We start from the raw sequence: 17,640 nt of genomic DNA on the forward strand, positions 1-17,640 counted from the left end.
TGACTCTAGCTGTGATGCCCCTCATCAGCCCCATGGACTTCAGTTTTTGCCTGCTTCCTAGGCCTCAGCTTCTTCTTACTGACTTTAATCTACCTTTGCAGCTTTTAACAATCTTACTTCCTCAGATGGAAATGTATTCAACCCACTGTAGCCCATAGAAACTGCCACCCATGCACCCATTCATGCTCACCTGGGCACAGGCAAGCCAGAGCCAACACCTCATTCTCATTCCCCAGCAAGGGAAGAAGCAGACGGTTGATTGGTCCCAACCACAACTTAATCTAACTTTTGCTTTTTGGCAAGACTTTATTAGAAGTTCCTGAACCCTTACTAATAAAAGGGGACTAATTCCTTCAAGTTCATGACAGGACTGAATGTTTTTCTGAAGAGTCAGTAAAACAATGTTGCATTTGAGATTTGAACCAGACAGACAAATAACCAGCAAGTAAGTGGTGTGATGTGGAAGGAATAATAATCATAGAACTACCTTTTAAGCAGGAGGCCCTCCACTTCTGCTTTTCTTCCCAAGTATTTTTCATGAATCCCACTCAGAAACAGATTAACGGTGCAAAGATATAAAGTTCAGGGAGTATGAAAACTTGGGTCTACTTACACTTTTGGATCCTCCTGAATTGGGGGTGATTTTATATGAGAGCAAGAGAGAGCATACTTGTTTTGGCTGATCTTAATAAGTGCACTCCGAGGGCAAAATTCCTGTAATAATACCAAAAGGGTTTATGCAACTTAAATCAGAAATGTCCACAATTTAGATACTAACTTTATTTCAGCTCAATCCACTATAATAGCTGCTAGCCATTATCTTATTCAGGATAACATTTTAGACGACAGTCAAATGGCAGAGTCTGGTTGGATAATTATACACTGAGTAAAAGTCATCGATGAGTCCTCCTGGTCATTTCTCCATATCATGGATCACGTGCAAGGCTATCCACATAAGACGCAGGTGCCCAGGCACATGCACACGCACACCTACATATCCCTCCACAGAACCACCCTCCTATCTACCTTTACCTCAGCCTTGGCCATCTCTTTCCTAGACTTAGAAACTTTAGTCACCACCCCTTGCCAAATATGTCACCTTCAGCACTGTGAATCTCTACTAGAACTGTCTTCAGTGTCTCCCCACTGACCACCCAGCTCTCATTTCCAGGGCCTAACTGCCCTCTGGGTAAATTCCAGGTCCCTCCTGGGCTTTAAGACTCTTTCTTAGGGATCCTAGGACAACTGCTTCATCTCTCCCCACACCCTGGGGTGTGCCTAGGGACATCTCTTCAAATGCCCCTCTATTTGCTTTCTCCTTTTTTGCCTAGTAGATATCCCAGACTGGTGCCTTATGTCAGAAAATCTTCCCACCCACTGCCCTCTAGACTGCTTTTTACTGTCATCCAAATAGCTTCTCTTAAGGTTTTGTTTTTTTACCTCCTGGGTTGATGAGAAGGTACCCATTTCTCCTTATTCTGTCAGATTGGAAACTACTTCTTGGACCACTGGCTCTGATGGTCTTTATTCTTTTCCTTTAATTCTAAAATTCATTTACCATGACCCCTCTCCTGACGGATATACTTCATGCTGTAGTCAAGAACTGACTGGACATTTTTACTCCGTATACTAGGCAGTATACAAATATACAGACTATACAGAGGACACAGAGATTCGGAGTGTAGGCCATGGAGCCAGACTGGCTGGGTTCAAATGCCCACTGTCCCACTTACGCTGTGTGACTTAACCCTTCTGCTTCAGTTTCTTTATCTGAAAACAGGAATCATAACAGTACCTGCTCACAGTGTTTTGAGCATTCAATTGTTCTTTACATATAAAGTCCTGAGATTAGTGCCTGTGGCACAGAATAAGTGCTTAAGAAAATTAGCCACTAGTATTTTACTTCTTGCTCTTTGCTTGCTAGTCTATTTTTTAGGCATATTAAATAGTCCGTCAAGACAATGTCATTTCCATTAGAAAGGTCATTCAATTAAGTAATTTAAAAAGCAATTTTGAGAACCTTCTCTTCATCAGAGGCCTGTGCTGGGGCTACAAAGATGAATAGGCCACAGTTCCTGCCTTTAGGGAACTGGGCATTGGTGAGGAAGCCAGTGTGGGAAGGGGAAAGTAGAGTGTGCAGAGGAACCCTTAGGGCCTCAGCAAGACATGACAGTAGGCAGAGTCTTTCCCGTGACAGGAGTTTCTGTGGAAAGAAGTTGGGAGGGTGGTCCAGGAAGACGGAAAGACTAGGGGCTTAGAGAAGCCCACTGTATTCAGGAAGCAGTGAGCCTTCCAGGGAGCTGGGGCCATGCCGGGTTCAGGCTGGGCTTTTCCTTGAGGGTAATGAGAAGTGCAGGCACGCGCACGTGGTGTGTTGCGGGGAGGGGACATCAGGCAGACAAGTGACATCAGCAGATCTATAAACTGATAAAGAGGCTTTCTAAAGCATTTAGGGAAATTCATAGGGAGGCCAGGGAGGGGAACAGAGCAGGTGGAGAAGCAGCAGGCAAGGACAGGAGAGAGCAAGGGGCTGTGAGAAGCTGGGGAGGATAGTGAAGAACTGGAGTGAGCCTCCCCAGTGGTCAAACGTGGGAGGACAGCCAAAAAGGCCATTCAATAAAGGAGTTAGGAGGCCATGGCAGCCTCAGTGAGGGTAGATTTTGTGTTGCAGAGTGGGCAGAATCCAAACCACAAGGAGTGGGAACAGGCGCGGCAAGGCAGGTCATTCCTTCAGGACCTCTGATGGTGTTAGCAAAGAGCGAGGCACTGCCCAAAAGGGCGGGAAACCACTTTCCACCTAGTGAGAAAGCCCTTTCCTCAAGGAATGTCAACTTACTCTCCGGTTGTTGCACTTCAAAACTGTGTAGAATTTATCATCGGCCACATCCTGATTTGGAAGTGCTATGACAATGGCAGGGACATAGAAGTCAAATCCGTTGGGTATCACAATTTTGGCAAAGACATAATCTCCAACCTGTAGAAAAGAACATACATCATAGAAAATATTTTGCTTATAGATCTTATAAGCAATGTCAACATAAGCCTGTTTAAAAACACTCCAAGGTAATTAGCAAGAACTAATGCTATATTTCAAATACACATTTTTTCTCGGCTAGGAAAGAGTCAATAGTTTCAAAATTCCCCAGGTTCACTGGGCCACACCTGGAACTCTGCAATCGGTTTAGGGGAGCCCCAGTTTTCCCAGGAATTCTTCACTTGACAAGGATCCCGGGGTTGGGGGTAGCCAGCAGGCTGGCAAGAGGTCTGGAAACCATAGCCTACAAAAACTGGTTGAATGAACCTGTTTCACATAAAGACCAGGAAGAGAGAGAGGAAGAGTGTCCTCATAGATCTGAAGGGCTGTCACCCAGACAACGGAAAGCAGCAGGTTTGCTTAATGTTGTTCCAAAGCACACACTTGAAATCCACAGGCAAAAGTTACAAAGAGACAACTTCTAGCAGGAAGAAAATCTCATGAAGGGGCATACAGAGATTGCTGGGCACATGTCAGATGGACGAGACCAACAGTTAGGGGAAAAGTGGACTGAAGGGGGCTCTGGGTCTGGCCAGCGAGGTGCTGACAGACAACCTCGTAGAATTCTCTGAGTGTTCATTGGGTGCTTTTCCTCCTGGCTCCCGCTGTCTAAGAAACGCCAATGCTGGACCTCTGGGAGGCTCACTTTCGGTTTTGGTTTTTTTTATCCCCTTTCTATATATATATATATATATATATATATATATATATATGTATATATATTTATTTATTTATTTGACAGAGACAGAGAGAGAGAGAGAGAGAACACGAGCAGGGGGAGCCGAAGAGGGAAAGGAGACTTCCTGCAGGGCCCGATGTGGGGCTCAATCCCAGGACCCTGAGATCATGACCTCAGCTGAAGGCAGATGCTTCACCAACTGAGCCACCCAGGCACCCCTCTGGGAGGCTTTCTGTCTCCCCTTTGGTCTGCGGGCTGGGAAGGATGGGCCCCCATTTGGCCCAGCTTCTATGGATTTATATGCAGATGAGAACACAGCAGGCCAGCTCACCCATGGAATGCACGTTCAGGTGTAACTGCATTGTGGCATCAAGGTCTGGCAATAACTAACTACAGCATGAAGGAAAGCTCCATCTCTGCCCTTGTCATTTACATGGGTTTTAATATAATCTTGCACAGTTTAAGTTTCCAGGGTGTTAGCAGTTACAGAAGCTCTCTTCCCTGACCATCACTGTCTGTAAAGCTGACAAGGGCCACAGGGGCTAATACAAGGAAGTCTATGCAGTCAGGCGCCCCCTTAACAAGGTGTTAGCAGATCAAGGTGGAGCAAAAAAGTTGTCGGGCAAGGGGTCATACAAACAGGGGTCACTGCTTTTCCTGAACAAACACAAGCTCCCTGGAGGACCCCAACTAGGTGTTCAACAAAGGCCCACCAGTGGCCTCGCCATCCTGTTATCTGCAACCGTGGGGATGGTGGAAAGGGCCCCCAGAAAAGATGGCTGTAGCAGGTACCTGGAGCAGTGGGCAGGGCATGGCGCCCCCGATAGGTGTGATGAACGAGGTGGGCACAACCTTGGTGTCTCCGTACCTGAAATCCACCAGTGCATGGGTGGGGCTCACACACTTCTTCACAACCCCTGAAAGGAATCAAATTTAAAATATAATATGAAGACAAATAAAGGCTATTCTCCTAGGCGTATGCCATCTTGTTGGCTAATTTATAACACTTTGCCTGTTTAAATCAGCATGCCCCTTTGATGTCTCCAGGAGGTAACAGTGGATACTGTACGTTGCATACTGGGTGGGATTGACTCACTTAAAGTGGTGAAGTACATAGCCCTGGTCTAGACACCACTGAGCTTGGAAGTCCAGAGAATGTGCAGAAGCTTGTCTGTCCATAAACAGCAGCAGACATCCTGATAAGAACATCATTCCTAGAAACAAATATCCTCTTCCTGGGTACGTCGTACCATCTAATTTCCTTATTTACTTACATTAGGCATATTTCCTTCTGTACTCCTCACATATAGAAAATCAGACTGTTAAATTGTGAAAGTAAAAGAAAATAGGAACTCCCATCATCAACTTTTTATTTAATATCAGATAAATGAAAAGCTAACTAGGCTGAACACTTCTCCTGGCTTCCCTAAAATGCACTACCAAAAAAGGAACAAAGGAAAAAGATGCAAAAAGTTTCCTTGTCTTTTAGCTATACTCAAAGGGATGATTACAATAGGAAAAAAAAAAAAAAAAACACACCTGTTTTAAGGTGTACATGTTCTGTCACTTATCCTAGTTGAGATGTATTTTCCCATCATAAAGGGATATTAAGGGAAGTTTTAACAGGGACACTTCCCCAGGCAAGTAAAGCTGCAGTGAGACTCCTACTCCAAGAGAAAAATGTGTGTGTCCCCTCGGGGCTCCCATGACACCAGGGCCTGGCACCGCTGCCCCAGCTCACACGCTTACCTTGGCCAAATCCCATGGCCTTTGATGTGGCAAAGAAATGGCTGGTGTTTTTCATCTTGAGTTCATGTCTCTTGTTTCAAATGGCCAAAGAAATGACAATTTTTTTTTTTAAACACACACATACACCCAACAAACAAAAACCAGTTCCACTGATGTGTGTTTTCTCATTGGATTAAAATGTTCAGTTTGGTTTTTGAAATGTTCTTTATACATTATTCACACATTTCCTGCCATAAACTGACTTTATCCTTTTAATTAGAAAAACAAACACTGCTTTTTAGAAAGACTTCCTATTAGGCAAGCAATGAAGAACCACTCCTAACTGAGGAGAACGCTCACATCCCATACACTGGCGAGCCCCACACCCCCTCCCAGGATTCACAATGAAGGGCCTGGGCTGCCATGATGGCCACACTGGTCCGTGTGATCCTCCTCAAATTCTCAGCCTCTGGGACTTAGCAGAGTCTACTCATAAACCTACTAGGCAGGGTTTCTGTCGTTTGCCTAAGTGGAGTAGTGGTGACAGAGACTGGATGATCTAAACCATTTACTATGTGTCTTTCACAGAAAAACCCTGCCCACCCCTGCCCCACATGATTAGATCTAGACTTTTTCGTATGTTACAACACCTCTTTTTAGGTCCTTCCATTGTTTTCTTCTTCATACAAGCTCTGCAGAAATGAGCCTTTGTTCACCTGCAGAAATTAGTACAGTGTCTCCCAGGCTGATGTTAGAACCAGCCTCGCTGTGTGGACAGCCTTGCTGGCTGGCTGAGGACCACGAGTTGGCCTGTTGAATTATGGCTCAGCCTCTGCATTTGCTCCTTCTCCATCTAATTAAGGAGTTTCTAGGTCCTGATTCGGGACCAGCATCTAATTCTGTTTTCCCTTATGCTGCAGTTTCTCTTTGTCCTCACCCCCAGAGAGGTGAGACTGTGTCTCCTGGCTCTGAAATGTCTCTGGGAACAAATTCAGGGGCCTGAGCTTTTTCCCAGTGGAGGCCTGTCGATCCCAGTAACTTTCCTTGGGTACAGATTGGGCCCCCACCTTAGCCAGAGGGCTCTCCTGTATTCAGGCTGGAGAATAGGGAATGGACCTCTGTTGAGCCCCTCTGCCAAAATGAGGCCCATTCTCAGTGGTCGAAGACCGCAGAAATACTCCAAGCAGGTAGGTCCAGTCATTTTGTGAAAGACGTGGGAATAGTTCTCAGTCTTCACTTCAGACAGGAATTTCTCTTTTACCTCCAGTCTAACTTTCTGATACGCACAGCCTCGCTTAAATTCCGTCTCCTGAAAAAGGCTTTAGCTTTGCTCCACCGAAAGCAGCCCCTCCACCTGCCCCACTCCACTGACAGTCATCTTGGACATCTACTCATCATATTCTCTCCTTCCTTCAGCCTTAGAGGTTTCGTTTCTAGTCCCCTGGGCTAATTTTTGCCTTTCTGAATTTCTGTTAAGGTTTTTAAACTGCTGTTGAAGATTTTGAATTGCAAACCCCTCCTTCGACCCCCAGAAGAGGACGGAAGTTGTTTCTCTCTCTCAAGAGAAGCTATCTCATGGGATGAGAGAACAACTCTTCACGTGCAATTCACAGTTTCTAATTTAGAAAATACTGTACATTACCATATTTAATCTACACCACAAGCTTATGGGGGTTCTAATTGTTTTCATTTCATTCAGGAGGTTAAAGAAACTGAGGCTCAGAGAACTTTGCGGATTCAGTCACAGGGCTGGTAGAGGAAAAAGGCAGACTTCAAGTAAATAAAAACTTGGGATTTTCTGACCCTAAAACATGACACCTGGAAAGGTATTCAGTTCCTCCTCCCCTGCCTCTGCCACCTGCCTGCCTTTTTCGTCCATTGTAACCTGTTTCTGGGGCATAGTGCAGAAATTTTGCAACTCAGACTTTTCATTAACATGGATTTCCTGATGCAAATGCTTCTTTTCACTGAAGAAGAGGAAGGAGGAGCAAATTCCCGCAAATAATGACTTAAAATAATGTTTTGAAATGTGTCTTCCTCCGTGCCTTTCAGCATCCTGATAAGCCAGACTCGGCCTGTCACTTCCATTCTGAACAACTCAGTCACTCCTTAATTAGATATTCCACACTGACTCTGGAAGAGAGTCAGCCGTACAGAAATCCCTGCCCCGACCACCAACAATGACAGCAACAACCGGGCTAGCTCTGCTCCAGTGTGGACCTGGCCTGAAGCGAGAAACACTCTGATCCAAGTCCTTCAAAGCCACCTACTACTGAGATACATTTCAAAGCCAGATATTTTTCATTAGAAGTATTTAGCAGGCCCCAAGCAAAAGTTATCAAAAAAGGTGTCACTGATGAATATCATGCGGTTCTCCACAAGTCTCTGTTTGGCCTTCTTTTTTTTACAAGGGAGGTAACAGTAATGCACAGTGACCAGGCGATCTCTAGCAGTGTCACTAAAGAGGCTGAGGGACATCATGTGCCTCTGGATGGGAGGCCCTGAGAGGGACATGACATCATGCCATCACAGGTAGGAAAGTGGCCAGGAATGCACACTCTGAGCTTAAGGTAACTGAGGAACATTCTATAAAGTAATTGATCTTGTTCTTAAATAATATCTGTGTCATAAGAAATGACAGGAAAGGCTAGAAAATAATTCTAGGTTAAAGAAGACTAAGGAGATGTGTTAACTCAATATTAACATGGTTCCAGACTCGACCTATTCTAGAGACAAAAAATATAAAGCCTTAATTGAGACAATTAACAAAACTGAAATATACAAGTAAAAAGTAGTATAATAGTGCTAAATTTCCTGGATTTTATTACTTTATTATGATTATGTTAAGACAATAGCCTTGTGTTCTTAGGACATACAGACTGATGCATTAAGGAGTAAAGGGGCATGATGATGTTACCTAATCTCAAATAGTTCAGAAAATGTGTATGTGTGGAGGTGAGTAGAGAGAAGAAGGATAAAATAAAATGATAAATGTGGTAAAATACACATGACAAAAGTTAATCATTGACAGAGTTGGGTTAAAAAGTATATAAAAGTTCTATTATTCTTGCAACTTTTCTATAAGTTTGAAATTTTTTTTTTTTATAAAAAAAAACTCTGTGTGAGTTGGGTTGAAATTCCCAATTAAAGATGCACTGACTTTAGGGGAGAAGAGGGAAACAAAATCAAAGTACATCCAGGAACACAGCATGATCATTTAATTTGTCTGAGTCAGTATTTGCTAACTAGCCACTAATCCAAATTACTGATCATATGACTAAATTCAAATGTGTATTTCCTTCACACAGACTTATTTGAGTTTAATCACAGCCACAAACTAAAAATTCTCAAACCGCCAGATCCCAACTGTTGGTGGCGTGCACTCTCTGCCTCTAGTTGCATATTTAAAGAAAAACAAAACAAAACAGAACAGGGCAATAACGATTGCTGACATGATCTCAGGAATTGCACGTGGCCATGGTGTTACCTGCTTCCTCAACTTCCCCAGACTGGAGGCAGTAGGTTTTGGCACTTCTTATCACATGAGAATGACACCATGGAGGAAAAGTTTGAGCCTTTCTACTTTTCTCCAGGACCCTGGCCAGTGAACTAATCCCAAACTCTAATGCAGCCAGCTGGAAGCCAGTCCTTTCCTGCATTTCCATTCAACTGCCAAATTAACCTCAGACCCCTCTCTGGGGCTCCAATTCAAAAAAATCAAGCAGAGGTGCTCCCCTCTCCATAATCACTACCCAGCAAATCTGGGTCCCAAAGAAAGAGGTTTCTGGGCCCTGCTCTTGCAAAGAAGACTTTTGTGCCTTGGCCTATGAGCTCATCTAGAATGCTCCCATCCATATTTAATTACTCTCCAGTCAGCTCCAAAGCACATCTACTGAATTTCAAAAGAAAATGTCCTAGCTGTCAGTTCTCCACATATACCTGCTTGGAACCAAAACTCCTGCTGAAGTATTTTTTCCCACTTAAAAAGATTCAAGGAAATTTAATTAATAAAAAAAAAGATTCTTTTAACTGGTGTTTGACAGATAATGCCTACCCAAGACTGGCTATGTTTCTACAGTATCAGCTTTCTGCCCCATGGAGCTTCCTCAAAGCTTTCTCTTCCCTACAGGCCCTTCCCATATCAATGACACTTATGTGTTGATGTCTCAAAAATCTCTCTCCAGACAGATTTCCTCCTGAGACTCTAGACCTTATCTCTAATTGCTTTTCTGACAACTTCAGCAACTGGAAGCAATTAGAAATAGGGGTCTAGAGTCTCAAGAGGAAACCTGCCTGGAGAGATTTCTGAGATATCAACACATACGTAGTGTATCTACAATCCCCTACACCGCAGGCACATCATTATATTCCTGTGCATACGAACATCTCCTGCACGTACCACTATCTACCATATGGCCCGAGACAGGGACCTGGGGGACATTCCAACCTACTCTGTATCCACTCTTCACACAACATGGTGGGGGAGTTTCTGTGGACTTCAAGGATGATTATGTTTTTCTCTGCTTTCCATGTGGCTCCTCAATAAAGTCTAAACTTCTCTTTTTTCTTAAAGATTGTATTTATTGATTTGAGAGAGAGAGAGTGAGAGAAAGCATGAGAGGGGAGAGGGTCAGACGGAGAAGCAGACTCTCCATGTTGCTGAGAACCCAATGTGGGACTCAATCCCGGGACTCCAGGATCATGACCTGAGCCAAAGTCAGTCGCTTAACCAACTCAGCCACCCAGGTAGTTCAAGTCCAAACTTCTTAACATGACCTTTTATGAATGGTCCCATACTTCCCTCCCTGAAGACCTTTATTATTTTCTACTGTTTCTTTGCATTCTAGGTTCCAGTCATAATCTGTTTTATTTCTCCAGATAGAAAATGTTTGTCTCCACCTCTAGATACATATTATTTTCACTGTCCACAAAGCTCTCACTTGAACTGCTCCTGGCTGGTTCCTTCAGGATCACATATCCCAAAAACTTTTGGGAAAAGCTCTTGGATCTGGCCACACTGGCCTCTTTCACCAACATGCCATATGGACTCCAGCCTCAGGACTCTGTACTGCTGTTCCTTCTGCTTAGAACTCCTCCCCAAAGGGTACCTGGGTGGCTCAGCAGGTTAAGCATCCAACTCTTGATTTCGGCTCAGGTCATGATCTTGGGGTCCTGGGACTAAGCCCCGTATCAAGTCCCACATCAGGCTCTGTGATCAGGGGGGAGTCCGCTTGAGGAGTCTTTCTCTCCCACTTGCGCAGCCCCCTGTCCCTCCCCCTTCCCCGTTCATACTCACATTCTCTCTCAAAAAAAAAAAAAAAATGAATCTTTAAAAAAATACAATAACAAAGAACTCTCTCCCCACATATAATTTCATGGCTTGCTCCTCCTCCTTATTCACACATCACCTTCCCAAGCAGTTCTTCATTGGCCACTGTATTTAAAATTGCAGCCTTTACCCTGACACTCTCAGTTCCCTTTGTAGCTTGATTTTTCTCTACAACACTGTATCTGACACACTACATATTGTATGTATTTGCTTGCTTCTCTATCTCCCTCACTAGAATGTAAGTTCCACAAAGACAAGAATTTTCATCTGCTGGTCTACACTAGACCAGCACTTTAGGAATATTACATTCATAGAAAATAGCAGATGTATAGTAAAATTATTTTACTGAACAAATGAAAGATTAAATTTATTTTCTGGCTATTACCCCTCAGAAACATAGGTAGAAACCCCATCATCATTTCATTTTAGAAGTGGAATGCCTTAATACAGCTCATGAAATATTAGTGTTCTGGGGAAAGCACAGTTTGAGAACCTTGGGTCCCTGATATCATATTATTTAACAAAGGAATCTTACAAAATAAAGTATCTACCTGGAAAGTAAAAGCCATTTTCATCACATCTTGCGATAACTTTCTGGCCTTTGAGGGGATCCAATTTTTTTGACTTAGTTTTCTTTGTTGGATTTCCTTGAGGTTTCTGTTGCTAAAAAATATAAAACATTAATAATTGATTTTAAAAAATCAACACAGACAGTAAAAAATCACAGATACAGAGTAACTTGGGATTCTCTATTGAGAATCTCACTTTCAAAAATTATAGATCATCCATATACTTTGGTAATCACTCTGAATACGTTCTATATTATTAGGAATAGGCTATTAAAACTGACATATGAACTATTATATGGGAACCAATGACCATAAAAAGTGAGAAGAACTTGAGGTCTAGACTCAATTAAATTTTGTTAAAACACAAAAAAGGTGACCCTTTTCCAGAGAATTTAAATAGGATCCAGGGTCTTAAAACACAATATTCAATATATCCAGTACACAATCCAAAATACAACATACTTTTAAAAAGCAAGCAAATATGACTAATTCTCAAGTTAAAAGGCGATCAATAGGTGACAATACTGAGGTGACCCAGGTGTTGGAATAATCAGAAAAAGATTTTAAATCAGCAATTATAATCATGGTCCATGTGGCTGCATACTCTTGAAATGAATGGCAAGGTAGTTATTTTCAGCAGAGAAATATAAAAAAATGAAAATCTTAGAAGTAAAAAACACAGTATCTGGAAGGGCTTAATAGCAGAACTGACATGACAGAAGAAAGAAACTTGAAAGCAAATCAACAGAAATGATACAATCTGAAGAACATAGAGGAGAATGATTTTTTAAAATGAGCAAGGTCCTTCCTATTCAAATATTTTGTCCAAAGCCCAGCTCAGTTATAATCTCTCCGAAAAGACTTTATCCCCAGGCAATTTCAGAAAAAGCAAAGGAAAGGACCACTCTGTAATTTCCAAATGGTACCATATGACTCAAGGCTTGAAGTGAATGTCACATTGTGTCCACTACATGAAGAAACTGGTAGCATCACCGTGATTTGTAGAGTCTAACTCTAAAATCTTATTTTCTGTGCTTGTTGAGCTGACCAAAATAGAAAGACCCAATCTCCACTACCCTCCACTCCCTCTAAAATCCCAAAGCTTCCAATACATCATCCAGAACAGTCATTATTTTTAATTCCTAATAAACGTGAGGACCAATGCTGGAAGATGAACCCTAGGAAACAAGAAATTACTGGGAAGAGCACTTACATTAGAGAAGGAAAGGCCAAGTATTACCCCAATACCAAACCAGACAAAGATACAAGAAAAGGAAAGTACAGACCTATATTCCTCATGAATATAGATGCAAAAACAGGTCTGCAAATAAATCCAGCAACATACAGAAGGATTGTACACAACAACCAAATATCCCAGGAATGCAAAGCTGATTTAACATCCACAAATCAATGTGTTACACCTTATTACTAGAACAAAGGATAATTTACCATATTATTTTCATGCACGGAGAAAGAGCACTTGACAAAATCCATCATCCTTTAAAGACTCTCAACAAGCTAGGAATAGAAGGGAACTTCCTCAACTTGGTGAAAACCATCTATGAAAAGCCTACATCAAACATGATCCTTAATGGTGAAAGACTGAATGACTTCCTCCTTAAGATCAGAAGCAAGGAAAGGTACTCTGCCTTAAGAAGCAAGGAAAGGTACCCTATACTTTGTACTTGAGGTTCCAGCCAGTGCAAACAGGCAAGAAAAGGCATCCAGATTGGAAAAGAATAAATAAAGCTGTCTTTATTTATGAATGATATGATCTTCTATGTGGAAAACTAGGGAATCCACCCAACAACTACTAGAATTAATTAGCAAGTTCAGTAGGATATCATGATACAAGACAAATACAGGAAAATAAAATCAGTTGTCTAACTATGGACCAGCTATGTGCAATCTGAAAATAAAGTTAAAAAAAGAATTTCATTTATGACAGCATGAAAAACAATAGAATATTTAGGAATAAATTTATCAAAATTTGTGAAAGACTTATATGCTGAAAACTATAAAACACTACTATGAGAAACTGAAGAAAGAACAAGTGCCATAATACATTCATGATTAGAAAACTTAATATTGTTAATATAGCCACTTTCCCCAAACAGATCCATAGCTCCAATGTAATTCATATCAAAATCTCAACACGTTTTTTTGTTTTGTGGGTTTTTGTGGAAATGAAGAGAGTGAAACTAAAAGTGCCAAAATGATGTGGAAAAAGAGTGAATTTGTAGGATTTTGGTGATGGCTGACAGCTCTATCAGTTTTACTAAAAATTACTGAATTGAAGTAGGTAAATTTTACAGTATGAAAATCAGGTCTTTTTCTCAAATCACTACATTATGGAAATTGTGGAGATTTTAACTTAGATTTTTTTTCATTTTTAAAAAATTTTCCTGAGCGGGCACTTAGGTGGCTCAGTTGGTTAAGCAACTGCCTCGGGCCATGATTCTGGAATCTCAGGATCAAGCCCCACATCGAGCTCCCTGGTCCACATGGAGTCTGCTTCTCCTTCTGACCTTCCCCCCTCATGTTCTCTCTCTCATTCTCTCTCTCTCTCAAATAATAAATAAATACATAAAATCTTAAAAAAAATTTTCCTATTAACTTATTAATTCTTGGGTTTCTCAAAGAAATCTGTCCTCCATCCTAATCAGAGTGTCCCCATGACATCATTCTCCACCTGCTTTCTTTTCACAGACCATCAAACGCCCCTCCCCTCCATGATACAAAGCCAATACAAAGTGCTTCCACGTGCTTTTGAGTTACTTCTTTGCAATGCTATTACTGTATCTCAAATAAAGTATTCAATGCATATTTTATGAGCATATACAGGTCTTCAGTTAAGGAAGTCTCTAATTTATGAAACAATTGACTATAAACATTTAAATAACTTCAGATAGTCTGAACACAATTTGCTGTTGGGTCATTATTTGTGGTCAATACAGTTTGGGCTCATTTCCCCGGTGCCTTGATGTTACTGGATTCTGTTGCAGCCATCTATCACTTGGATCTGTTGAGAGATGCTTTTTAGGTTCATCAAAAGAAGTTGGGGTATGGTTTACTGCAGGGGAGAGGAAAACAGAGTCAGGGCCTCAGAAGTGAAGAAATTCTGAACAAAAGGGTTAAAGTCTCTTGAAGAACTGTGGGATATGAACAAGACTTCACACCTATGCAGCCATGGATACAAAATGTAAACTGAATACCACCCTTCTGGTATGATGCTCCATTTCCAACAGATTTTGCTGGAGTCCATCCTCCTGTAATTTCTATTTTTACTGATGCAGTTATTACGCCAAAGAGAATGACCCAACATCACTGGTAGGTGGCAACTGTTACCTGTCTGTTCCTGAGCTTTCAGCCAGAGGAGAAACCTAATAGTCCTTCCCACAGGAGCTTCAGAATGACCTAGTGCAGTCTGAAATGGCCTTAATGGGCAGGGACCGGACCACGAGACAGGAGAAACAGGACCAACAGCTGCCCAGCTGGCTGTGTGACTTTGGAGAATCTTTTAACTTTTTGGACTTCAATTTCTGGATAAGCAAAGAGATGGTACAGACTTTATGGCTTTAACATCTTCTAATTCTATATTTCTGTCCAGAAGAATCTAGGCCTTACTAGACCTTTTTCTGCATTACTGGAGAAACTGTCAGACCATGTGTATACCAAGACAGGGACTCTAGCATGATATTTTTGTTGCAGTTTTTATAACATAAGGGGACTACAACAACCAGAACCAGGAATGTGAGCAGCACAATATTCCCTCATAAAAACCATCATAATACTCCAAAGAGATGTCCACACTACAGTTTCCTACAATCATTTCCTCAGTGGAAGACTCCATGTAAAGTATTCTTATCACACAGAATTTAGAATCTGGAACATGCCAAGTTAAATCAGCTGTTGCAAAAACCTCACCTCCACATACAGTTTAACTTACAAAGCCACCTTGCTTCATGCCACAGTGGCCACATCACAGACCGAGCAACCATGGAGGTCACCACACAGCCTCTCCACCTCCAGATGGATAACACCCTGATTTCCAAAAAGATGTCCATGTTGATCCCAGAAGGGCAACCTCCCCTTCAGATTTCATCACTATAACAGACAAGCCACTTACTAGAATCTATGCCTAGACATATTTAAAATTCCTTTAAAAACTCTAAATGAGTATAATCACACCATGTAACTAGCCCCCTTTATCTCTAGATTCCAAATATTCATTTTCTCAATATCCTATCCAGAAGCTAACTGGTAAAAATTTTTTCTACATTTTCATAGGTACAAATCTGTGAAGTCAATGGCCTGAAATCATCAGAGCTCTTTTTTCTCTATAGTTGTCACTCACTCCCCAACTCATCTAATATAGAACTGCCATTCACTCTGTGAAGACCTTCCCTGCATGGGCAACAACAATGAACAGTAGCAACACAGAGTACTATGATGTTCATTTTTCACACACTGAAAAGGACACCTAAGAACATGCCTTTCTAAGTGGCTGAAAAGTATCAACTACCTTCAGATCACTCATATACCTAACCTATGGGTTCACCTGAAAGGACCATTACAATACTAAACACATTCACTCTGCTTTTGTGTCCAACTGTTACTACTCTTGGCAATAATTCATTTCTGATTGTTTCCACAACGTGTACAGTTTGGGTTCTGGAAAGAACGATTCACTGTATACTCGATGGTTCGTTCATATCACTGCAAATCAATTCAGCTACACCACAGATTAAGTAGAACAGCCAAGGGAAAACAAACCTATGGGGCCAGCTTTAGCACAATGGTTCATTCCACTGGTCATAGAAATAGAGCATTGGTTTGCCAGGATGGAAGGATATCAGTAAGGGCAGCTAGACGCACCATTCCTTCAGCCACAATGTTGACAGCACCTTTCCAGAAAGACAACGTGTCACTAATTTTTGAATCCTGCCAAAGACTTTACAGACACTGTACAGCCCTATTCTTTTCCTGGCATGCCTTCACCTATGCACACCTAAAATATAAACAGGTCATTGAGTTTTGGGGGTTATTTCCCCTTTTCTATTAGTTTCAGAGCTAGAATTTAGTGATTCATCAGTTGCATATAAAACCAATGTTGATTACATCAGGTGCCTCCTTAATGCCCATCACCCAATTAATCCTACCTCCCCACTCCCTACTCCAGCAACCCTCAATTTATCTCCTAGACTTCAGCATCTCTTATGGTTTGCCTCCCTCTTAATTTTCATCTTACTTTATTTTTCCTTCCCCTATTTCGTCTGTTTTGTTTCCTAAATTCCATGTATGAGTGAAATCATATGGTACTGGTCCTTGTCTGACTTATTTTGCAAAGAAATCTATGGAGGACAAGAGTCAGAAGGGGTAGAGAGTGAAAACAAAAATGCTAGCAATTAATAAGGCAACATATTTCTAGGTTTAGGTGTATGAGAGTAGTTGCATGCCAGTCTCCGTGAGGAAGTCAGATGGGCAGTGGGGATGCTGTCTACTGGGTAATTTGATTTTGCCTTGTTTCCAAAATTCAGAGAATCCAATTCATTTCCTCATCAGATTTAGTTACCAGATGATGTAGAACAGGATCCAAAATGGTATCACCTTCCTTTCATTTATTATTTAGTTTCAAGGTCATGCTTTCAGGTTTGCATTGGTGGAGACAGTGAAGTTACTAAATGTTTGATGCTTTAAGATTTTCCATGTATTTCTACAACTTAACTCAAACTAGTCTTTGGCTCCAAATCTTATTTTGAAACTACTACTAAATAATTTTTTTCTGCCCCAAATCATTCTCTGCTCCCCAATACAGGGCCATGCTGGGCTATGGAGTTAACCACTCAGAAAGGAAAATCTCCAATAAATGTTAATCAGTAGCAACTCAAAGGGCTTTTGTAAGGAAAAAAATGAATTTTCTTTTCTTCTTCTCCTCCTTCTCCCCCCTCCCTTTCTTTTTCTTTCTTTGGCAGTGGCAAAAGAACCTAATATATATGCATTAGATGCCGCATAAAATTATTTCCCAAGTAAAGAGCAACTTGTTAACATCTTATCAGGGACTATTTCTTCATTGCTCTTTCAGGAAGAACATCAAAGAGAAACATTCGAAATGTTTTAAATAGTTAAATCTGAAAATTACCACAGCCTTGTAAGCTGTAATTCAGATGCTAGTGACTCAGTTATCTGCATGTTGCTATTCTGGAGATGAACGAAAGCCATAGACCGGAGCCACTTCTGTGTCACTGCCTGGAGTGTGGACCACAACCAGCTATCTACTGTATATAGATACATCTCTCAG

At 41.5% G+C, this 17,640-nt stretch overlaps 1 protein-coding gene across 2 annotated transcripts in view; it reads right to left on the reverse strand.

The window, feature by feature from the left end:
• Positions 1-17,640, reverse strand: part of VWA3B (von Willebrand factor A domain containing 3B) — a 209,078-nt gene that overhangs the window by 10,881 nt on the left and 180,557 nt on the right. Inside the window, exons 20-23 of one of the 2 annotated variants that reach the window (XM_032877890.1) lie at positions 11,322-11,427; positions 4,506-4,630; positions 2,837-2,974; positions 614-714 (exon numbers count right to left, since the gene is read on the reverse strand). In XM_032877890.1, the coding sequence (XP_032733781.1) occupies positions 614-714; positions 2,837-2,974; positions 4,506-4,630; positions 11,322-11,427 (470 nt within the window). Of the gene's footprint in view, positions 1-613; positions 715-2,836; positions 2,975-4,505; positions 4,631-11,321; positions 11,434-17,640 lie in introns of both variants that reach the window. The other variant, XM_032877889.1, reaches the window with a different exon arrangement.

The sequence above is a fragment of the Lontra canadensis genome, unplaced genomic scaffold (genome assembly GCF_010015895.1).
Source record: "Lontra canadensis isolate GAN:19392208 unplaced genomic scaffold, GSC_riverotter_1.0 scaffold61, whole genome shotgun sequence".
NCBI lineage: Eukaryota > Metazoa > Chordata > Mammalia > Carnivora > Mustelidae > Lontra > Lontra canadensis.